Genomic DNA, 25,241 nt, shown 5'->3' with positions numbered 1-25,241 from the left:
CCCGTCATGTAACATTTGAGGTTCCCAGTTGTCACACAACTTCTTCACGAAAAATTGTCGACATATGTATGTAGGTCCCATGAAAAGGTACCGCCCGATTAAAGACATGTTTAGCTACACTTTCTGTCTTAATTTGGGAAATGGGGTATCCACCTAAAATTGTTGACTGGAAAGAAAACTAATTATTCCATTTCAGTTCAGAATATTTTTTTCATTACTTGAACTCACTTCGTTTTTAAATAGATGTCGATTGTTACATGTGTATTTAGGATTTATTATAAGCTATTTATTCTGTATGTACGGGCCTCTGACGAATATTTCTATGTGTTACAAACGGAATGACAAAGATAGTTGTACCCTACAGGGTATAAAAATACAACTGGAAATATTGAAGTTTTTCTGTAATTTGTCGGCATCGTTTTCCAATCTTTTTTCGCATGCTAGACCATATTATGCTGGTGAATTTACAACAATATCTGTATATTATTTCTAAGACCAAACATTCATTCCCTGTGTTTCGCATACACCCAAACAACAATCAAACTATTTTTCTTCACACCTAAACATTATAAGAGAAAATAAATCCTTGAAAACTCGACCGTTGTCAAGGATTTTAAGAAGAAAAAAGGGTTTACTTTTTTCTTATTCTGTTAAGTTAGTTATAGTACAGTTGTACAATGTATCCTTTTCGTTGTTACATCTTTGTCATTTCTTTTTATCCTTTAATATTTTATTGGCTTAGTCTTAAGCCATTTTTATTCTTTATTTCGGGGATTTTGAAAATATAAGATGACAACTTGTTTACTATTATTTTCGGTGCGATTTTTTTTTTGTAGTTTTTGTGTAGGACCATTAAGAGAAATTTACAGCACAACGTTCATACAAACTTCAGGAGGGATATCATTTTTTGAGGATATATTTTTGTTGTTGACACATTTAATGGTTGTTTAGGGAAAAAGACCTGGATACGTAAAAATTTTTATCCGCAACATGCACAGTATGTTGGCCTTTTTCTGAAAATAATCGTTTTCTTGTAGGAATCGGCAGTTTGATTTTGCGAGAAGATAAAGAGATGTGAAGGGTTCCTAGAAGTTGTACCTCTTTATTCAACGAGCTTAGAATTATCGCAAGTAAAGTTTCCTTAAATTACAAGAATTCCAATTGCACGAATGCTTTTCCAAATAATAGTTGCTTACGAAAAAAAATCAATTTGTTCCCTTGGAAGATGGGATCCCGAAGTTTCGTTGCTGGCTGTTCGTCATATGGAACTCTTGGTGTTTAAAATAAAAACGTTGACATTTTGAGGTGGGCATACCCTAAGGATTGGAAAAGTTTGAACGTAATCGGTTAATCTGTACGAAAGTATTCATCGGTCACCAATACACATGGATAAATTCAAAATTTACAAGGTACAAGTTTGTCACTATATTTTGACAAAAATTTAAGATTTTAAAACCTCGCTATCCACCAATAATACCGATTTCAAACCCCATTTTAACAAATATATAATAACTAGCAAAATGCCCGCTACTTCGTATGCGGAAAGGATATAAAAAAACAAATAAACAATATATAATATGGAAATGACAAACACTGAAAATTTGGTCGCACTAATACAAATTTTAATAAATATTTATTTTTATCTTAGTACTGTACGTACCCCTTAAGTTCGATTTTCAAAAAAATTAGCCGTATCTCAGCCTTACACATTAACAGCGAGATCAACGTTGCACACCAATACACACCCTAACTCCAAAAAATAAAAATTCCAGCACTGTCCCTACACCCAAAAACAAATTGAGTACCATTAAGTAATTTTCGTATACTTATGGTACGTATTTCGACGACATATCTCAGCCATACACGGACATTAATACAAAATAATTACAGTAAATTCCATAATAATTACAGATCTCAAGATTCCAGCTGTATCCGTTCGTCCAATTCCAAATTGTACCAAACTTAGTATCAAGTCGAACTCTTCGTACCCATAAGTAAGATTTTCCAAAACTACCACAATCCTTCACTTTAGTAGTAATCTTACTTCAAAATTTCAGGATTCAAACTCTATCCGTTAAACCAAATTAAAATTGTACTAAATTTAGAACAATTTATAATTTTCGTACCAATTTTCAAAACTTCCTCAACGCAACAGGGCTACAATAATCATACTTTCAAATTGCAGGATTCCACCGCTATCCGTTCACCTACATACAAATTGTACTAAATTTAGTACCATTTAGTGCTTTTCGTAACCATAAGTTTGCTTTTTCAAAACAATCTGAATCCTACTCTTCGACTGTAATCGTAATTCCAAATTTCAAGATTCCAGCTCTATTAATTCACCCGAATCCAAATTGTATCAAATTTAGTACCATTTCTTTCCCAAACAAAAATTTCAGGATTCCAGCTCTACCCGTTCACCCAAATCCATATTGTATCATATTTAGTACCATTTAGTACTTCTCTTACCCATACGTACGACTTTTCAAAATTTCCTCAATACTACACTCCTACAGTAATCTTAATTCCTAATTCCAACACTATCCGTTTACTAAAATTCAAATTGTACCAAATTTAGTGCTTTCTGTACCCATAAGTACGAATTTCAAAAACTACCTCAATTCTACTGTCCGGCAGTAATCTTAGTTCCAAATTTCAGAATTCCAGCTCTATCCGTTCATCGAAATCCAAATTGTACCAAATTTAGTACCATTTAGTACTTTTCGTACCCAAAGGTACGAATTTCCAAAACTATTTCAATCCTACACCCCTACAGTAATCTTAATTCAAAACTTTAGGATTCCAGCTCTATCCGTTCACCCAAATCCAAATTTAGTACTGCTCGTAATCATAAATACGAACTTCCAAAACCATTTCCTTATTTCAACGCCATTTCCCAACCTTGATTCCCATACCAAATTTGAAGATTCTAGCTTTATCCATTACAAATATGCAATTGGTACCAAATTTAGAAACTTTTATTACTTTTCGTACACTTATCGGTCGAGTTTCTAAATACCCTTTGGTACATCTTCCTAACTCTCCATCAATGACCATTCGTTCAAAATTTTAGATTTCTAGCTCTTCGCGTTTGCCTAATACAATGGATACCATATTTAGTACACTTTAACACTTTTCATACCTTTCTACGACGAATTTCCAAAAACCCCTTTACACAAAAACAAATTATACCAAATTCTGTACAATTCGATTTTCCAAAACAACCTTAATCCTTCACTTCAACAGTAACCATAATTTCAAATAACAGGATTCCAGCGCTATCCGTGCACTCAAATCCAAGTTGTACCATTTGGTACATTTCGTACCCATAAGTACGAATTTCAAAAACTACTTCCATCTCAATCCTATACTCCAACAGCAGTCTGACCAAATTCCAGGATTCCAGCTCTATCCGTTCCCCCAAATCCAAATTGTACCACAGGTAGTACCACTTAGTACTTTTCGTACCCTTACTACCTCAGTCCTACACTCCAATAGTAATCCTAATTTCAAATTTCAGGACTCAAACACTATCCGTCACCCAAATCCAAATTCTACCTCTATAGCCTACCGCGAACGGGTTGCAAATTCTAACTCTTTCCGTTTACAAAAATTCATACTTTAAATTAAAATAAATAAAATTAAAATACTTAAAATTCAGGATTCCAGTTCTATCCGTTCACCCAAATCCAAATTGTAATAAATTTAGTACCATTTAGTACTTTTCGTACACATAAATACGAATTTCCAAAATTTCCCCAATCCTATGCTCCAACAGTAATCTCAATTTCAAATTTCAGGATTCCAGCTCTGTCCGTTCACTCGAATCCCTATTGAACCAAATTTAGTACTTTTCGAACACATAAGTACGAATTTCCAAAACCACCCTCATATCTCAGTCCCACAGTTCACAGTAATCTTAATTCCAAATTTCAGGTTTCCAGCTACATACATACGTTCACCCAAATCCAAATTGTACTAAATTTAGTACCATTTAGTACTTTTCGTACCCATAAGTACGAATTTTCAAAACTACCTCAATTCTACACCCCACCAGTAATCTCAATTCCAAATTTCGAGATTCCAACTATATCCGTTCACCCAAATCCCCATTGTCCCAAATTTAGTACCATTTAGTACTTTTCATTCACATAAGTAAGAATTTCCAAAACTACCCTCATATCTCAATCCTACACTACAATAGTAACCTTAATTCCAAATTTCAGGCTTCCAGCTCTTTACGTTCACCCAAATCTAAATTGTACTAAATTTAGTACCATTTAGTACTTTTCGTACACATGATTGGTAATTTTGCAAACCATTTCCTTTTAGAAGCACCACTTCCCAACCTTGATTTCCATACCAAATTCCTATATTCCTATATTCCTGTGGCCTATTATTGATTTCATTAATTATTTAGCGATTTCTTCAAATTACAGATTTTGAAATTGAATAGTTATAACTGTACATCTCCATGTACGATAAAATTCTTAATTGCAAATAAATCGTGGTAATATGCACAATTTTCATTTCATTGATTTGCAAACATTTCGTTATTACCAAAAAGTGAGGTCCATACAGTTTTTAGTTGTTGTTATTTCTGGCCGATTTCTGAATTTATTCCCCTAATGTTGTCTTCAACAGCAACTCATTTGTTCAACAAACCCAACATCATTTATTGAAAGAATTTTTGTTTTAATTTTAAATTGAAAATCAAAATTTTTACAAATGCATCGTTTGTAATAATTTTTTCTAACTCGATTTTAACGAATGAAAATCTTTTGTGCGACACCTGTTATGTGAAAACCAAATCAGGATCGGTTTGTATTTTTCGCGTAATTGATGTTTATATCATTATCACCAACTGCGACATCTGTTGCAATGGAAGATAACAAATGTCTTGTCTTTCTATTATTTAGTGGTTTACGATAAAATAAGTGCGCCTAGAAGTAAACTACAAAATTTGAAATTATGTGTGATCGTTTACGGTATCATGAAGTTATAGCATTGTTAATTTGACACATGTCTTGCAGAGGGCCAACTAAGTGAATAAGTACGTAATAATAATGAAAAATAAGGATTTTTGTTGTTGTTATTTTTTGTGGTTCCAGGACGAATTTTCTAAAACCCGGCCTTATCTCGCACATTTGCATCAACAGTGACCCACTGGTAAAATTTCAAGCTCCTAGCTTTAGCCGTTTTGGCTGGGCGTTGATGATGAGTCAGTCAGTCAGTCAGTCAGTCAATCACTTATCACCAAGCTCATTTATATATATAGATCTTTATATCTTGTATGTATGTAACTAGTTCGATCATTCTTTCAATCATTATAAATATATTATAAAGAAAATATTTTCGTTATTTTTTTATAGATTTTTTCAGTATCATTAAGACACTTTGTACATGAACTACATAGAATTTGAATGGATGTACATATATGAACTTCATGGGATTTGTATAGCTGTGCATATAGCTGTCCATTAAAAATATCCCCTTGTTTCTTCTTTTTTCAACATCATCATCTTGGATACCAAAAAAGCTATGTGTCATTCTCGAAACATTACCCATGGATGCCATAAAATTAGCAATGATAATTAGATGAATAGCATTTTCTATAACAAGTAAATCAACCTCATCATTTGAGGTAATTAAATAGCATTAGTAGTAAAAGAATAATAAATACATGATTGAAAAGATAACTCCAGTTGTCAAAGAAAATATACAAGTAATACCGCATGTCTTAATTCTTCCTCCACATACAATAAGAAGTAAAGAAAAACACAAACATTCATACACGTCCTAATAAAATTACTGCAAATCATTGCTTCACCAAAATAATCAATGACATTGCGTGGCAAAACATTAGTCGACTCAAAGGTGACGAAAGCAAAAATGAAATGAAACTATTCCAATAATTAAGGGATTTATGCGATTTCATCAGGTCGTTTTGCCACCTTGTCGTAGATGCTGATGATTATATTACTTTGGTAAATGGTGTTAAGCCTTGGCAGACTGAGGACAATAAATGACATGGCGTTGGAAGAAAAGTCGTTTATTAACTTAGAACAAACACATGTGTATGTATGTGTGAATACAACCATGCATACACTACCAAATCTAATTGTGTTGTATTAGCTTTTACTTGTCGACAATGGTATTACTTTGTGAATGGGATATAATTCAAGCGTATCGCGTTATTGAAAGTTGGACATTTATGCTTGACCATTGCTGACATCAGCTCTTTTTATATCCTTCAGCATAACCTGTACAGTTTCACAAACTTTGATTTTATAATTTGACTTTCTACCGATTTCTCCATAAGAATATTTTTTAGAAGTCTAAATATCGATTTCATCACATTCCGAGACCCCAATACATACATATTTCTCCGCTCGCTATTTATTGGCAGTAAACACTCTCCGTCCTTAGGTCTAATCAAGGCTACCAAGAAAGCAATTACAGGTCTTAAGAGCAGTACACATTGTCAGTTTTGAATGTCGATATTTCGGATATCGATAACTGTCCAAGCGTCCAGCAACCACAAAACATTTTGCGGTTGCATGATGAATGACAAAAATGAGCGGCCACACTACACAGAAAAAAAAGAAGACAACTTTTACCCAGAAATTTTGTGTGTGCAGGTCTATATTTTGAAATAGCCCCATAGAACGGTACCGCCCGATTTTCAGTATTTGCAACGTTTAACCCAGATTAGGAATACGCAGTGAAATGCTATAATCAGTTTTTCGACCATTTGGTTTTTGTGAAAAACTTAAAACTCGATTTTCGGTTAGTCGATTATTTGATAGTGTTCAAAAAGTCGACTTTCGATTAATCGTTAACCGCTGAAAACCGATTATAATCAAATATAAACGACCATTTTCGTTGATGCGATCCGTGATGTTTACATATATGTATAAAAAAGTACCATCGACTACGCGGTTTTTCACGCTCAATAGTCAACTACGACTATAGTCGACCACGATTAATAGTTGACTACGAATAATAATAGACTACGACTAATGGATGACTACGAATAATAGTTGAATCCGTCTTCCGAAGGTCGATTAAGAATAATAGATTATCCGGTTTTAGCACATTCAATAGTCGACTACGACTTTTAGAAATTTTGAGGCCAATAACCGATTAATCGATTAACCGAAATCGATTTTACGTATCCCTAAGCCAGATTATTCATACCGAAAAAGATTATTCATAGAAAAACGGGCCCCTAAAATATGCTTTCTATTAGAAAGGGTCTATGTAAGCACTTTTTATTGCAGAAAGGGTCGGTCCAAGCACCATTTCTTGCAGAAAGGGTATATAGAAGTACCTTTTCTTGCGGAAAGGGTATATAGAAGTACCTTTTCTTGCGGAAGGGCCCAATAGAAGCGCTCTTTTTCAGAAAGGGTCAATAGGAGAACCCTTGTTTTCAGTAAGGTCAATATGGGCTACTGACGCACCCCTTCTCTAAAAAGGGTTTATTGAAGCGCCCTTTCTCTCAGAAAAGGTTTATTTAAGCACTCTTTCTCTCAGAAAAGGTTTATTTAAGCACCCTTTCTCTCAGAAAAGGTTTATTTAAGCACCCTTTTTCTCAGAAGGGGTTTATTGAAGCACCCTTTCTCTCAGAAAGGGTTTATTGAAGCACTCTTTCTCCCAGAAAGGGTTTATTGAAGCACCCTTTCTCTTAGAAAGGGTTTATTGAAGCACCATTTCTCTCAGAAAGGGTGTCTTGATGCATCCTTTTTCTCAGAAAGGGTTTCTTGAAACACCCTTTTTCTCAGAAAGGGTTTCTTTAAGCACCCATTCTTTCAGAAAGGGTTTCTTTAAGCACCCATTCTCTCAATAAGGGTTTCTTTAAGCACCCATTCTCTCAATAAGGGTTTCTTTTAACACCCATTCTCTCAGAAAAGGTTCCTTGAAGCACCCATTCTCTCAGAAAGGGTTCCTTGAAGCACCCTTTCTCTCAGAATGGGTTTATTGAAGCACGCCTTCTTTTAGAAAAGGTTTATTGAAGCACCCTTTCTATAAGAAAGGCTCTTTAAAGCACCATTCTTTCAGAAAGGGTCTATAGACCCTTAATATTACTTACTTAAAATTTAAGTCCTGCTTTCTATATCCCCCACCATAATTTTACGATTTTTTTTGTAGATTTTAGTCACGGTATCCTACCAAGTTCATTGTTAATTGGGATTTTGTGTTCCCAGAAGATAGAAAACTTACTCGCAAAAAAGTATCCATATACATATATGTGTCCAATTTTATATATTTCGAGGGTTTTTTGTCAAATTTTCGAACCAAGATTGCTGTAATTTGTTATGTATTTTATTTAGTCAGTTAAGATATTATTCTCCTGCAAGGAATTACACCATATACGTTAACGGATGAACAACAACAAGATTCGTTCTCTTCATTCTCATCTGCCGTTGTAATGCATAAAATATTTGAGTATGACTGAATTATTCTTAACGTAGAGAAAGAGCTTCGTAGTTACTAATTGTTTTTATTTCTTTGAATATGGTGGGGGTGGTATAAAAAGTTCGGCCCTTACTTGTTGGTATTTAGAAGCTTTTAGTTTAAACCGAAATTTCTAAAGTTTATTATTATTCTCCGTTTGTGTATGAAAGATTCTTAGAGAAATATATATATATAAGTATAATTCTATGTTATATAGCCCTCAAAGAAAGTGCCGCCTGATTTTCGATATTTCGAAGGTTTTAGTTATATTACCCAACAGAAGTACATGACTGAAATTTGGTGCTTAGTTTTCAATAGGGATGGGTATAAAATATTTCTACAGCGAATTCTCGATGTAGGTCCACGTTTTGGTATATCCTCCATATAGCTGTACCGCCCGATTTAAGGCTATAATTTGACATTAAGGGATCCCAGTGGCCTTAAAAATAATTTATAAAAATTGTGGTTATAGGTCAACCTTTTGATGTAACTCCCATATTCCGTTGCCGCCGATTTCCGGTATTATACATTAGGGCTATAACCAAAAAAAACCTCACCAGGATCATGTGGGGAATATTCTCCTGATAACGCCTAAAAATGCGTTTTTACCCAGATTCGGCGCAAAAAGTTCCCGCACTAAAACCGATTTCTGACGTCCTTCTGATTATTTTTACAAAGAAAAATGTTGATGTTAGGTTTATACTATATACATATGCTTTATATACGTTGAAAAAAGCGCTAACAATACTTCGATTTGGCGAAATTTGTATATAAGACTTAAGTAGAATTGTATTTAAGATTGTATTCCATTTCAGTAAAAAAATAGTTTTTAAAATCGATTTTCTGCCGTAATGAAATAAATAAAACAATTAAGAAAGGCGTTAAGTTCGACCCGGCTAAACTTTTTCTACACTCTACCACTAATCGTATTGAAGTGAAAATGAAAAATTGGTTTCCTTTTATTTATGAAGAAGATTAAATACCAAATTCCAGCAATTTCGGTAAAAGAACGTGGCTAAATTTCAAAATACCGAAATTCGGGAGCTACCGTTTTATGGGCGCTATATGAAGGCGTGGACCTGTAAGAACAAATTTCAGGGGGAAAGTTTAATACAACCAATGGAAACTGCATAGCTTATTTCAGCCATTTCGGTGGAATATTGAAGCCACAACCTTTAAAATACCGAAAATCGGGAGCTACAATTTTATGGTGGCAATGTGAAAGCGTGGAACGTTTTACACCCCCAACGAAGACTACATATCAAATTTCAGCCATAAACTTCAAAATACCGAAAACTCGAATGTGTCTATAGAGGGGAAAGTTGAATACCCCCAACGAAGAATAAATACTAAATTTCAGCCATTCCGATGTAGTAATGAAGCTAAAATCTTCAAATTACCGAAAATCGGTTGGTACCGTTCTATGGGGGCTATATCTAAACGTGGACCGATATAGCCCATTTGGAATTCCAAACATCCTAGGAGTAATAGAAACTTCTATACCAAATTACATCGCTATGTATTAAAAATTGCGAGCTGTATCTTGATTTCAACAGACGGACGGATGGACAGACGGTCATGGTTATATCGACTTAGAATTTTACCCTGATCAAGAATATACATACTTTATAGGGTCTTCGATGAATATTTCGATGTGATACGAGGGCAGTTCGGAAACTTCTTAGCCTAGCACAAAAAGCGCGGTATAAACAGAAAAAAGTTAAGTGTTTTGTAAACTTCCATCTCTGTTATAAACACATGTTAAATTTTGTTTCGATCTGGCAACTCCTTTATATGGAAACAGATGTTCAAAAAAGACGCATCCGCATTTTTTTTTACAATGGAAAAATTCGAAATGCGTGCTGTCATTAAATATTGACATAAAAAAGGTTTATCGGGACAAGAAATTCAGAATGATATGGTGAATGTGTTAGGTGAAAGTGCTCCTTCATATGCAACAGTAAAAAATTGGGTTGCTGAATTTAAACGTGGTCGTACAAGCATTGAAGATCAACCACGTAGTGGACATCCAAAAACAGCAACAACAACAGAAATTGTAGCCAAAGTGCATGATATGGTATTAAATGATCGACGAATAAAAGTGCGTGAAATTGCTAATATCATGGGCATCTCAAATGATCGAGTCCATTTAATTTTGCATGAAGAACTACAGATGGAAAAGATTTCTGCAAGATGGGTGCTGCATTTGTTAACAGTCGTTCAAAAACGCATGAGAATGAACATTTCTCAAGCTTGTTTGGATCGTTTTAAGCGAAATAAAATGAATTTTAAGCGTCGTTTCATAACTGTTGATGAGACATGAATCCACCACAATACTTCAGAGACAAAAGAACAATCCAAACAATGGACTGATGCTGGAGGAAGTGCCCCAAAGAAGGCAAAAACAATTCAATCGGCTGGTGAGGTTATGGCAACGGTTTTTTGGGACTTCAACGGTATTTTATTGATTGACTATCTGCAAAAGGGTAAAACAATAAATTCAGAGTACTATTGCAACCTTTTGGATCAATTAAATGTACAAATTCGAGAAAAACGTCCTGTACAACACAAAAAAATAATTTTTCATCAAGACAACGCACCAGCGCACAAGAGTGTTTTAACAATGGCTAAAATCAACGAATTAAAGTACGAGTTGCTTGACCACCAACCTTATTCTCCTGATTTAGCTGTGACTTTAACTTGTTCCCAAATCTAAAAAAATTCCTTGCTGGCAAGCGTTTAACCTCAAATGAAGATGCAATTACAGTTGTAAACCACTATTTTGAAGACCTTGAGGAAAACTATTTTAATCAAGGGATAGAATTGCTAGAAAAGCGTTGGACTAAGTGTATTGAAGTTTCAGGAGATTATATTGAAAAATAAAAATATTTTTGAAAAACTAACTATTCTCTTTCATTGATAGGCTAAGAAGTTTCCGAACCGCCATCGTACAAACAGAATGACAAATTTAATTACACTGTGCAACAAAATTCAATTTTTTTCAAAATAATGGGAAAAATCGAGTAGATTATGAAAGTAGAGCTAAAAATATGAGACACGTGTATCGGCGTTTTTAAAGTTTATGTCGGAAAGTAACCAAAATAGGCGGGGCACGTTCCGCCCATTTTTAATTTCTTCGAAATATTCGAATTAAGATATCTTGGAATCCTTGCATTTCAGGTATATAGTGTCTTTGACAACTTTACTCAGGAGGGTATGGGGAATATTTTTGATAAAAATTTTAACTCTCATGCGGTTCATCAAAGGGGTCTTTTTTGTCCTTTTTTTGAAAATCTTTCAAAAATTCCTTAAAAATGTGATCGTATCAAATCCAAATATTCTACAAAATTGTTCGCCATAAAATTTTACTATAGGTCTCAGAATGACAATTTTAATTACTGTAGTTAATTACGTAAATGCCACCAAAGTAGGAGTGAGTCCCGTCATTGCAGTTTTTTGGCCACACCAAATTGTACATGTGAGAGCCCATATGACACTTATATTTTCACTGGACCATAGCCGTAGACTCCTAAATATGTAATTTAAGTTAAAAGTATTAAAAATGTTTTAAAGCTATTTAAATAGAACACACAACATTTTCTGTATGAATTTATAACGAAAAACCATCAATAAGATATTTATATTTTTTAATCACAACGACAATCTGGTTAAAAATTATAAAATACGGCCCTAAACTCTACACCAAAAACAAGGGCTGCCGAGAATGTTATACGTTATGGTCACAGATTTCTTTTATTCAGAGACTCACAATGAAATTTCTTTTGGAACATTTCTTTCTTTAACAATATTCCCAAAACGTAAAGGATTTTGCTAGATTTTGATGCAGTATGGAATTACACTATGCAACACTGAAAATGCAAACAACTTCTAGTATGCATTTTTTGAAAGTACATGTTTAGGCTACAAAAACCCTAGTGGGGTTTTGTCCTGTCAGATCCAGTTCGGATTTTATGGCCTCATCTAAACCGGGCTAAATCTACACTTTTATGCATTTATTAGGCCTCTATCTCAGAAACGAATAGGAATTTGACCTTGCTGTCCTTGGCAATATTGTAGCCCTAAACTAGTAGAACTTATCTTTTGAAAAAACCACATAAGAAAAACTCAATCTAGGGCATCAAAATCTATAAAATATAGAACATTTTACGTAATTGCTGAAATTCGGGTCAGTATCGGCTAAACTATTGGGAGTTGAACCAGTAACCTTTTGCAAAAATCTTTCAAATAAAGTTCTCAACAATTCTTTGGAACATTCTGAAACTCTAAAATGCTTACTTGATGTTGTTTCAGCCGTATTTTGCATCATATCTTTTACAGCACGTATTTCAAACACAGTTCACACCAACAGTTTATTCTCCCATTTCGGATTTCACTACATTATTGACATTTTTATTAAATCGTCGTTGAAAAATCTACTGAAAACAATGGCATAGAGACATTTTACATCAATGATATGTTCTAAAGAGTTGTGTATTACATTCCAGGTAATATTTTTCCAACAGAAAATATTCAGAAAAGATTGAAGGTTTTGAAGATACGGTGCGAAATGTATAAAAATTGTGGAATTTTTGCAGATATTTTGAAATTTGAGGCAATAAATGTAGTTTTTCGAGTTCATTATTTCTCCAAATATTTTATTCTATTTTATTCACAAATTTGCTTCAGGGTTCAGAAGAAGATTCGCATTGGTTTCAGAGATATAGCCCCGAATTTCTTTAAAAACTCAATATTTAACCATGTTTAGATGGGGTCATAAAATCCGAGCTGGATCTGACACAACAAAACCCTACTAGGGTTTCTTGTCGTTTGGGTCTGTACTTTCAAAAAATCCTCAGTTCGAATTGTTTGCACAAGATCACCTTAAAAATGTTGCACAGTGTTATGTAAAATTATTAGTCCAAAATTAAAACATATAATTTCATCCTAATATATATAAATTTGTAATCTAATTTTTTAATTTTTAAGGAAATAGTATACATAGATATATGGTTTATTTTGAAACTCATAGTGAAATTTTGTGTAGAATTCTTTATCCTTTGACACTTTTCACCTATAGCCAAGTTTTATATTACTTCCATGTATCATCTCGAAAAAAGAGGGAAAAACTTTTCATCAAAAAAATTGGGAATATTTTCATGTTTTTTCAGCAAAATTGATACTGATATTTTCATGCTATAAAATGTAAATAGACATTTCTTTAGTGACCCATAGTGAAATTTGATGAAGAATATTTTTGTCTCTGACGTCATCTCCCTAAAATTGTGTTTTGTGGGACAATTTTGAATAAACTCAGATGAAGTCCGACTTTAACTCTAAATCGTGTTTTTCATTTTTAGAGATTGCTGGCGATTAGACAAGAGTTACAGACACCTATAGTAAAATTTTATGGCGAACAATTTTGTAGAATATTTGGATTTGATACGATCACATTTCTTAGGAGTTTTTGAAAGATTTTCAAAAAAAGGACAAAAAAGACCCTTTTGATGAACCGCATGAGAGTTAAAATTTTTATCAAAAATATTCCTCATACCCTCCTGAATAAAGTTGCCAAAGACACTACATACCTGAAATGCAAGGATTCCAAGATATCTTAATTCGAATATTTCGAAGAAATTAAAAATGGGCGGAACTTGCCCCGCCTATTTTGGTTACTTTCCGACGTAAACTTTAAAAACGCCGATACACGTGTCTCATATTTTTAGCTCTACTTTCATAATCTACTCGATTTTCCTTGTCATTTTTTTGTTGTCGCACAGTGTTATACCCTCCATATTACGGCGGAGGGTATAAAAATAACTGCAATAGAAAACTTGCATGCTATCGGTGCGGGAACTTGTTTAACGTAGGGCAAAGTGACAATGCATTTGTTCATATTTTTCCATGCTTTACACGGCAGTGTTGCAACATTTTTGGTATTTATTAAAAATACATTTCCATTTTTTATATATTTTTTACTTGCTGTAATCGGATTTAAGTAAACGTATGATATGTTAGAATACATGAATATACATATATGTTGGTATTCTTTAAAGTTGAATTATACTCAATACTGGTAACAGACCAAAATTCAAGTGTGTGGGAACACAAGTATTTATGCATACACATCTCAATTATTATTTAAAACATTAATGTACTCACCCTATCGCCTTTTTCTCCAGTCATTCCGGGATCTCCACGTTCACCTTTTTGTCCTGGTTGACCTCTTTCACCTTGTCTTCCCATTTCACCTTTCATTCCTGGTTCACCTTTGGGTCCAGGTGAACTGCTACGTAATGATCCCATTGAGTTGCCCATCAACGATTCCTATTCATAGGTGAAGGACCAAGCAACAACAGCAAATGGCCACAAACCGTAATTTGGTATAGCATACAAGTGGTCAATACAATGAACATTTATACATCGATTCGGCAAAAAGCATAACAAAGTATGTGGCATTATACAACGAACGGTAAGAAGGCATTGTTATGGAGTTTGATTTGTTTGTTGTCCAAGTATTGTTTGATATGTTGACCCCATTTAAGAATAGACGAGAAATTATTTGCCATATTAATGTATGTTGTTTGATTTCCCGATTATGATTGTGTGTTGGGGCGACGAATGTAAAAGGGGAAAATTGAGAAAAAATATGTTAGTAATTTGTTTGGAAAAAAAAATTATTTTTGTACATATTATACTAAAGGTATGCTATTAACAGAAATAACTTATGACTATATTTTGTTGAATAATATGTCTTTGGTCATAACACTTAGAGCATTTAAATGTAGTATGAGATATTTTCTAAAATAACAATTATAATAAATTATGTTATTGCATCCATACATATGCGATTACACTTAGATATAGATTGATTCACGTACCTTGTAAAGATAACCTAAATTAATTTTTATGAATTTTAAATGCTTATACCATTTATTTACTTTCAGTTTTATTAATCTGCATACCGAAAATATATACATAACAAATACTTATAACTAAAACACATATTTACAGATGATTTGTAATAACAAATAAATATTTCATTACTGAACCTAAAACTCAGAAAAATCAAATCTCTTTTTATAATATATTACTATTTTATTTATAAAACCTTATTGGGAAATAAGTTGACCAATTCTGTATGGAACGGCTCAATTGCCGAGATTGATTAACTATGTCAATAAGATAACCTTTACCAATACATGTATACATACATACATCCATATGCGTTCTTAGATTGATAGATGATTGCCACTTCATATTTTGTTCTTAATTCATACTAAAATCCTAATCATGTTCTATCATTTGAAATGAATCGAAAGTTGTCCATAGCTTTGCAACTCAATTTGTCTGTGAAAAACACACAGATTACTTTGGAAAAGTGCAAAACATCATTTTGGCTTTCTTATTGGGGGATCATAGAGCCAAGGGTATGTTACTTAGCTCTTAATGTGACCAACAATTTGGATGATTAATGTTTTTGGCATTTAGTCAGACAGGCAGATGAACAAAAAGGGCGTATGTTGCAAATCTAAAAATTCCTTTTTGAGTCCTTTTATCACACATTGATGATAATGATGTTTGTTCATCTGTCTATTAGTAATGATGAAGTTATAACTATTCTCGAATTGTATATAAACTACGTTTTATTACCTTAGGTCATATTAAATTATCGGTATACAGATGTTGTATTTACTTTGATGTGATAAAAACTGTGCCTCTTGGAATCAGGTTGAACACAACGAACCGTCCGATTTTCGGTATTTTGAAGGTTTTAACCGTATTATCTAACCCTAAAGACTGAAATTTGGTATAAAGCTTTGACTAGGGATGTAAAACAGGTATACAGATAACTTTCAGTATAACGGTTCCTCCCGAGTTTAGGTATTTTTAAGAGCGTAACCATATTTTCCAATCGAATTAACTTTATTTCTCATTTTTAGTTTCCCAGTGGTCAAAAAACTCCTACTTGAAAAATTGTTGGTATATGTAGGTCCACATTTTGGTATAGCCCCTATATAATTTTAACTCCCGATTTATATATATATAGAGGATTTTAACTACATTTTCATACCGATTTTTATATATTCAGGATTTAAAGTACATTTTCACACCGAGTTAGCTGTAATTTGACATTTTATGTTTTGTAGTTGTCGAATTAAAAAAAAATTCCATTAAAGGTCCACGAAAATGGCGATTAAAACTACAAAATCCCAAATTATAGCTAATTCGGTCAGAAATGTACAAAAACCGTCAATATGTCCGAAATCAGATGGCACCGTTATATGGGAGTTATTCTAAAACGTAATTTTTGGAGGAAAAGATTTTTCACCACTTTTAAACCTATATGACAAATAACCACCACTTTAGGACGATAAAGTTAAAAAACATGAAAATACCTCCATTCGGGCCTTATATATGGAGGCTATTCCAAAACGTAGACATATTTTCACAAATTTTTTTGAGCACTATAAACCCCGAACTTCTAAATTATAGCTAATTCGACTGGAAAATGTAGCTAAACACTCCAAATACCTGAAAGCGGACGGTAATGTCATAAGGGGTCTATTCCCAAACGTGGGCCATATAACACATCTTCGAACTGGACCTACATGCAAAGAAAGAAGCATCTATGCAAAGTTTTAGCATCCTGTCTCACTTTGTTTTTTGATGCTTGGGGGATTACCACAGGCGGACATGACTAAATCAACTCCAAATTGTTTGAAACGGAAGCAGAATCGACCGTGATTTTTTGGATTTTTCTTAAAAACGATAAGCTATAACAAGAAGTGATTAAATGGAAATGTATAATATACCGTATAGGAATGATTCTTGGGATTTTTTCTAAAGTCTATCATTAGACATAGGATTTTTGCATATTTTTGAAAATTTTAATGCAAATAATTCGTTTATTAAACAATGGAAGCTGGAGCTTTGAACGTATTATTGATTATTTTCAATATAATATCGAATCTTGGGAACGATATAATTCTAAATAATAACGTAGTTACAACTGGTTGAAATTTCAAAAATATGCAAAAATCCGGTGTATCACATTTTGATGAGTTTTACATAAGATTATATACTTTTATTTATTGTTGTCTTATTAGGACGAAGGTCATTATTTATGCACGTTTTTATTTAATTGAATTAATCGATTGATTCAATTAATGAAAAACTTTCATAAATAATGACCTTCGTCATAATAAGATAACAATAAATAAAAATTCGCAGCAGAGTCCTGCTGTCCCGGCAGAGGTTTGAATTTGGGTCCTGTCAAAAAACTGACAATGTTGTCGAGGTCTTAGCATTCTAGACCACTGTCAATCTACCATATCAAACTTCCGAAATGGAGGGCATTACAATTCATGAAAGAAAGCCCTTTTCGATTTGTACACACTAGGTTAACTTGATAAGAAAAAGACTTCAGAAATACTTCATATCTGTAAATTTCAAACTCAACCTTTGTCTTCTAGCCATTCACATCCGATATGCCTGATGAGCTGAATTAAACCACCAGCGAAACGATCGTAACATATTGGTTGGGATTGTGGTACTTTGCTAGAATTCAATTGTTCAATACAAAACTCCTTAGGCCATGATAGCTCGATTAATTCAATTAATTAAGATTATATACAATCCTAATTTTAAGGTTATTCGACAAAAAGCCTCACGCACAAAGTCATTTTGACATTTTTGCTCTTTATTGACAAACTTTTGAAGTCACTTTAAGAAGATATATTACTAAAAATAAACTTTGGAGCCACACGACCCTAATTAACCTTTTTTACACATGGAATCGATGGTGCCTATAGGACATTATTTGTAATAATAAACCGTAACTTTAAATTTGAATTCAGCTCTTGTGGGATTTTTGCCATTTCCCCCTTATACGCATGTCTATTTTGATTTGCTGACGTTTTTTTTTTTTGTTTATATAATTGCTTAGATTTCATGCATTAGCTTCTATTTTAAGAATCATTTGGTGGTTGAGGTATAAATAGTCCAACACCAATATCTACATCTATGTCATGGTAGTCCGGTCAAAATATACATTGAAATAGCAAAAATTCCAACAGGGCTGAATTTTGGTGGAGAGCAAGTGTTTGCCATTAGAAGCAATGTCCTAAAAGTCCCCATCGATCCCATGTGTGCAAAAAAAAATATTCGGGGTCAAAGGTCAAATTTTAAGGGTTTTTAGGTTTTCGGATTTATTTTTTGAAAACGGTTGATCTAATCAAAAAGTGACTAAAGTAAATATTGTAGACAGAAAAATTATCTACAAGTTTGACCTTTATAATTTTTTCCTAGAAGGAACCATTCTTGAGATAAAAAACACATGATTTTTATGCACTTATAAGGGAAATATGCACATATTCAGAAGAACCGGCTAAAATAAGCGAAGTAATCGGGTCTGTCCCCCAAAAAATATATATTTTCTTGAAGAGCGAAATTATATCTATCTTCTAAAAAAAATCCAACAAAATCGGAGTCTGTTTAGTAGAGTTATTCAATGTTAAAGTCATTTTATGCAAAAATAGCCCATTTAACCCACATGTATAATCGAAAACCCAACGGGAACGACCCCAACGAAAACTCTGCGATTTTTCAAGTTTTGTCCGAAGGTAGGGATTGTTGCGCTGATTACGGAAATGTATAATTTTCAACGGTTGCGGATCCGGTTCGCCGGTTATTCGACCAGAAAGGCCAAATTTAAAAACCGGGTTAGACCCGGTTCTACTGAACCGATTACTGCAAAGTGGATATCGTTTGAAAGCTTACGGAAGTATCTAACACATAGTGTCGTTACTTTAACCGGTTCGCCTCATAATTTACTTACGCGGCTAATTTTTTATTTGACCTTTAGATCGCGATATCTCGAAAATGGTAAGTCTTTTATAAAAATCATAAAGACCACTCTTGTAGACAATTATTAAATCTACAACTTTTATTTTAGCCGGCTTTTGCTAAATCTTACCGTTTTTGAGAAAAATTAAAAAAACTGAATAATGCCTCCAAAAATGACCTTTGACCCCGAATAATTTGTTTTGCATACATGGGATCAATGGGGACTTTTAGGACGTTGCTTCTAATGGCCAACCCTAGCTCTCCACCAAAATTCAGCTTTGTGGGAATTTTTGCTATTTCCCTCTTATACGCATGTCTATTTTGACCGGACTATGGTTTCAGTTTGACACATTTATTTTGTGATTTACATCGTTTTTCAATATAATCTCTGTTAGACAAACTTCAATTTTTTATTGTTGTAGATTCTTGTATCTTGCGGCTATGCTTCTCTAACATTGATAAATTAGTTTATTTGTTTAAATTAATTGAAGTTTTTGTTATTTTCAAAAAAAAAAAAAACAGGAAAAATGTCACATGCACATTCTCACATATGTATGAGTATACATATGACATATGAACAAAATCATTGACTTCAATGAAGCTGATTTATTTTCCAGTGAAAAATTTACTGTCAATTAATTGGAGAATATAGCTAAAAGCAGATAGTGCAAAATAAGTCTGAATCAAACTAAAATAGAATTCTGTTTATTAAAAAGGTTGCAAGGATTTACGATTTCAGGGAAACGCTTTTTTACTGTTTTTCTCCATTTACTTGTAAAATGTATGTAAATAATTCAACAAAATTCAATTTGGATTACTTGTTCTGTGGAACAGGATGGGATTTAAAAAAATAAGCCATACAATTATTGCATTTGAAAGAGGAAAAGTTAGATGATAGCGAAGCCGCCCCACATCCGATATGTGTGAGGAGCCCTCTACCCAAGACGAAACATGTCATGTCACATAGTGATGGTTGATAACAATCACGAGTATTTTTGTTTTATCAGATTTGTGGATTTAGACAATATCAAGCCTTACATACATTGGATCTAAGCGAAAGTCGTACAGCTAATGAAATTTATTTACTTGACTTATATCTCCGACACAAAAAGGAATATGAAGGAAGTATTTACGCAGCTTTTTTAAATAAATGAAGTAAGAAAATAATCAACCCCTTAACATTGTTAAACAAATATTAAATTAGCCAAAATACTAAGAATTTTAGCGCCAAGAGAAAGTTGTACAACAATTATAAAGACAACATATTTATTAATATAATTAATCCTTCAGTACATTCATGGCTTCAGTTGAAGTATAAGTCATCTGGAGATATTTTCCAGCTATACAACCCTTATAGACAATTTATTGTTCCTGCTAGGACTACAGTCTAGCAAACCAATGTTTTTGAAACAATTATTTAATACCAGTGACCGCAAATATTGAGCTTTCTTGCTTGCAAACCCTCACAGATACACTGAATCGTTAGGTTCTATTATTCGTGTATGAGATAAAAAGCGATTTGTGGGACTTTTTCGCAATATAAGGTCAGCTTCCGCGCAGAACTTGTTGCATCTATGAAAATTACACTCTTTATGTATTTGATTGGCATGGTTTGGATATTGTAAACATCGCTCTTGGATGTTCAAGTAGCTATGATATGCAGGTGGATTCTTTGTAATTATCTCTAAGTTGGCCAAAGAATTGTAAACTGGCTTATATTGCAAAGCAAATAAATAAATGTATGTATAGATTTTTTACACCAATTTACAAGGTATTTATGTGGTGTAAATTTGACTTCACATTGGGAAAATAAGGTTCCAAATATTTTTCTCAGTCGATTAGAGTGTCGGGACACTAAAAACAATGTACAACAAAATTACAATTTTTTCAAAATTTCAGAAAAACCCCGTGCAGATTATGAACGAGGACCGAAAAACGTCAAGAAGTAACCTAATTAGCGGGTCCAACATTTCGCTTTGTGAACTGTTTTAAAAATATTCGGAGTAAGATTCCCCGTAATCTTTGAATTTTAGGTATTTATGTCTTTGGCAATATTACTGAGATTGATCTGTGGAACAGTTTTGTGGAATATGTTAGCCATCTGACGTCTCGCTAAAGGGTTATTTTTGGTCCCTTTTTAATAATGTTTTTAAATCTACTCTTAGGGTGGGTCGCAGCGGGTTCGTATGATCCAAAAAAATGTCCGCCATAAGATTTTACTATAGGTCCCAGAAAACACCAAACCTGAACAATATAAACTAAGGTTAGAAAATGTGAAAAAATAAAAACTCATTTTAGGGTTAAAGAACCACTTTTTCCGAATCAGATTTCATGTCTTCGGTGACTTATATTAATATTTAATGAAGAATATTTTTGTCCTTGGCACTTTCTTTCTAAAATGATGGTTTGTCAGACTACCTGGAGCCAATTCGTCTCTAATCCTAAAATGAGTTTTTATTTTTTCACATCTTTTACTCTAAGTATATATTTTTCAGTTTTGGTGTATTCTGGGACCTATAGTAAAATCTTTTGGGCGGACATTTTTGTGGAACACACGAACCCGCTGCGACCCACCCCTAAAGAAGATTTAAAGGCTTTATTAAAGATTAATTTTAAAGACCCCAATAGCGAGAAGTCGGAGGGCTAACATATCCCACAAAAATGTTCCACAAAGCATTCTCAGTAATATTGCCAAAGACAATATATACCTTAAATGCAAAAATTACGAGAAATCTTACTCCGAGTATTTCCAAAACAGTTCACAAAGCGAAATATTGGACCCGTTATTTAGGTTACCTCCCGACGTTAACTTTTAAAATCCCGATACACGTGTCTTCTATTTTTCGGTCCTCTTTCATAATCTGCCCGATTCTAACTGTAATTATTTTTTGTGTTGTACAGTGAAATCAACTCATTTTGAGCTTCGTGTATTAAACTATCTTCAAGAAAATATTGTTCATTTTATTTTTCAATTATTTTAAACATTCCAAATGTGTTTTTTCTTATTAGTAGACATCAAAGTATTGTATAGCGTTGCAGTTTTAATTTTCGATATCTACTGAGTCGAAAAAATGTTTTTGTAAAGTTTAATTTGAACGGAACGCTATAAATCTGTTCGGTAAATACAAACTATAACAAAAGAACACTTATAATAATGGGGGTATATGTATCAGTTACCAAAATTACCTTGCTGGTCGCTACAGGAGGATGTGCCTGTACCAAAGCCATCAGTACATCTCGATTTTTTCACGCTCCCGCTTTCCATCTCTCTTTTTTCCTGCGGATTATATAATAGCCTTATATGCCGCATTTTTCTCTTCAGTAGCAGCACGATACTCCTGGTAATACCATAGGTGGTTCCTTGGTGGAGGTCTCTGGAATCCAAGTATGGATTTTGCGGCTGTTTGCATGGACAATAATTTACCATTATGCTGATGTGTTATCGTGACGAGGAGTGCTTTGATTAAGCAATTGGGCCAGGTGAGTGGAATATGATGTGGCTATCTGTTGTGATTCTCTTCGGAATGATCGCAACGTGATCAATTTTATTTCTTGTTCTTTGATCTGGAAATAGCCAGGTGCCCTTATGAATATCGAGATGCTTAAATCTGGTACTACTAACTACCATGTTTTTTGCCGCTGCGAAGTCTATCAGCCTCATTCCATTGTTCGATGTTTCACTGTGGAGACTGAATTCCCCGACTGAATTCCCCGACGGTTGGTTTTGTGGTTTCACAAAAATAAATTATAGAAATGTTTAATTAATTCAACCTCGAGCTTGAATTAATCAAACATTTTAGTAACAACAAAAAGGTCGAAAATATCAAATTCTTTAAACAAAATAAATTATATTGTATTTTTACGCTTCTTTTCCATTTAGTCTGATTCAAGTTTCCAGAATTGACCCTATCAATTGTAAAGAATCACTGATATTACACTAAATCGATAGTAGGATTTAACAAAAACATGTACCAGTATAATTTATTCTAATAAATAGTTTGTTTTTATAATTGCTGTACGACTTTCATGTGTTGCTAAAAATCTTAGTATTTAAGCTAATTTAATTTTTAACAAGGTAAGCGGTGTGATTATTTACTGATTTGGTGTTTCTAAATTATCGACCGAATGTACTATAAAGCTGCGTAAATACTTTCTTCATATCCCTTTTTGTGTCGGAGATATAAGCCAATTAAATACATTTCATTAGCTGTACGACTTTCGCTTGGACCCCTTGTACATATACGCTTAAAGTCAAATAAATGTTTGAACCAAATACCCAACTTATTCGTACCATTCGAATTCAAATAATAGACAAATTGCTGTTATCTATTAGACAATAAATAGCACAACGACGAAAAAACGAACGCCATCAATAAAAAAGGAAAGCTAAACAAGAAAATTATTCAAACAAACCAAAACCAAATGCCACAAATATTTTGTCAATCTTTTTCAATGCGATGGCGTTAAAAACAAAAACACTGAAAACAACAAAGGCCTACATACAAACAACGATTTGTTTGATTGGTTGGCAGATTTGAAAATATTGATTGATGTTTCTGTTGGTTGAATCAACAAAAGAAAGAATTGACACAATGATTAGCTTAGCCAAATTGGCATGATTTTTCTGCTGAGATATTAGGTCTTAGGCTTAAAACATTAGAGACCGAAAATGTGTTGAACGAATTTGTTATATAATTAGTAAAAATTCGAATTTTATTGGAATTAACCAAGGAACAGTACGATATGTTTTAACGTAACAAAATCGTGATTTTAACTAGTTTTCTGTTTCATCTAATATGTATCAAGTAACCACGGCATTAAGTTTGGCCGGACCGAACTTTTGTATCCTTCACCACGAACTGTATTGCAGTAAATAGGAACAATTAGTTTCCTTTCGTTTATGAAAGTATGTAATAAACTCTTCCTTCTATACCTGGCAGGAGCAGAACATCTTAACTCATAATACTTCCCTCTAAGGGGTTATGGCCGCTTATTGAAAAAAGCCATTTCTTCATGAATGTTTTACAGGAAATCTACAAAATTTTTTTAGAATATTCGTTTTTCATATGAAAGGTCACATCATGAGCTGCTTCCGGAATTTTTTTGTTGAAGAATATTGGATAGTTTTATGACAAATTCAAGCCTACAAAACACTGTTTTTACTAAAGCAGTTTGCGTTGGCCACTGTAGCTCGAAAACGAATAAACCGATCAGCATCGCAAATTCATTTTCCTTTCAAACGCCCATATCTCAGCTAATTTTTCTTAATCTGTCTGTATTTTAAAACAAAAACTCTGATTTTGTCAATTTTTAGGTGGCCACAACCAATTAAAAGAGCTCATGTAGGGGTGTCATCATTGTTCTTTCTAAAACATGGACCTATATTTACAATTTTCCTAAATTTAGCTTTCCTCTGGCAATATTCAATAATATATTACAATAATCTCGGCTCGAAAATACATAAAATCGTGCAATACCGTTTCATGGGGCTAGATTTAAAGCTGAATATATATGCATAGTTTTTTGAGAATGAGTTTTCTCTCTTCTTGGAACATAAATTTCCAAATAACCAATAACGGGGGTTATACCAAAAGATGGACCTATTTTTGATTTTTGTACAGGTAATAATGTTTTCTATCCTTAGGGCATTCAGGAGAGACGGGAGTGGCCTCCTATCGAGGCTTTATGTAAAACGTTGACCTGCACCGAGAAATTTCAAGAAAAAATTTAGTAACTCAAATAAAGTCATTTCGGTTGAACAATGTGGCTAATATGTGGGGGGGGCTATTTGAAGACATGGACCATACAGACAAGTTTCAGGAGGAATGTTTTGTACCCCCAACGAAGACTTAATACATTTTAATTCCAGCCATTTCGATGGAATTTTGAGGTACCGTTCTAGGTAGGCTATACACGGTGTGCCTTAACAAATTTAA

The 25,241-nt window shown here is 33.4% G+C and overlaps 1 protein-coding gene across 1 annotated transcript in view; it reads right to left on the bottom strand.

Annotated features, from left to right (window-relative positions):
- The window catches only part of LOC141403033 (uncharacterized), a 288,000-nt gene that overhangs the window by 130,827 nt on the left and 131,932 nt on the right, over window positions 1–25,241 (bottom strand). The window contains exon 9 of the mRNA XM_073985166.1: window positions 14,620–14,784. Coding sequence (XP_073841267.1) covers window positions 14,620–14,784 — 165 coding nt within the window. The remainder of the gene's footprint in view (window positions 1–14,619; window positions 14,785–25,241) is intronic.

This window comes from Musca autumnalis, unplaced genomic scaffold (genome assembly GCF_047663935.1).
Source record: "Musca autumnalis isolate F117 unplaced genomic scaffold, ASM4766393v1 scaffold_4, whole genome shotgun sequence".
NCBI lineage: Eukaryota > Metazoa > Arthropoda > Insecta > Diptera > Muscidae > Musca > Musca autumnalis.
The sequence above is the reverse complement of the archived record's forward strand: the minus strand, read 5'-3'. Positions and strand labels throughout refer to the sequence as shown.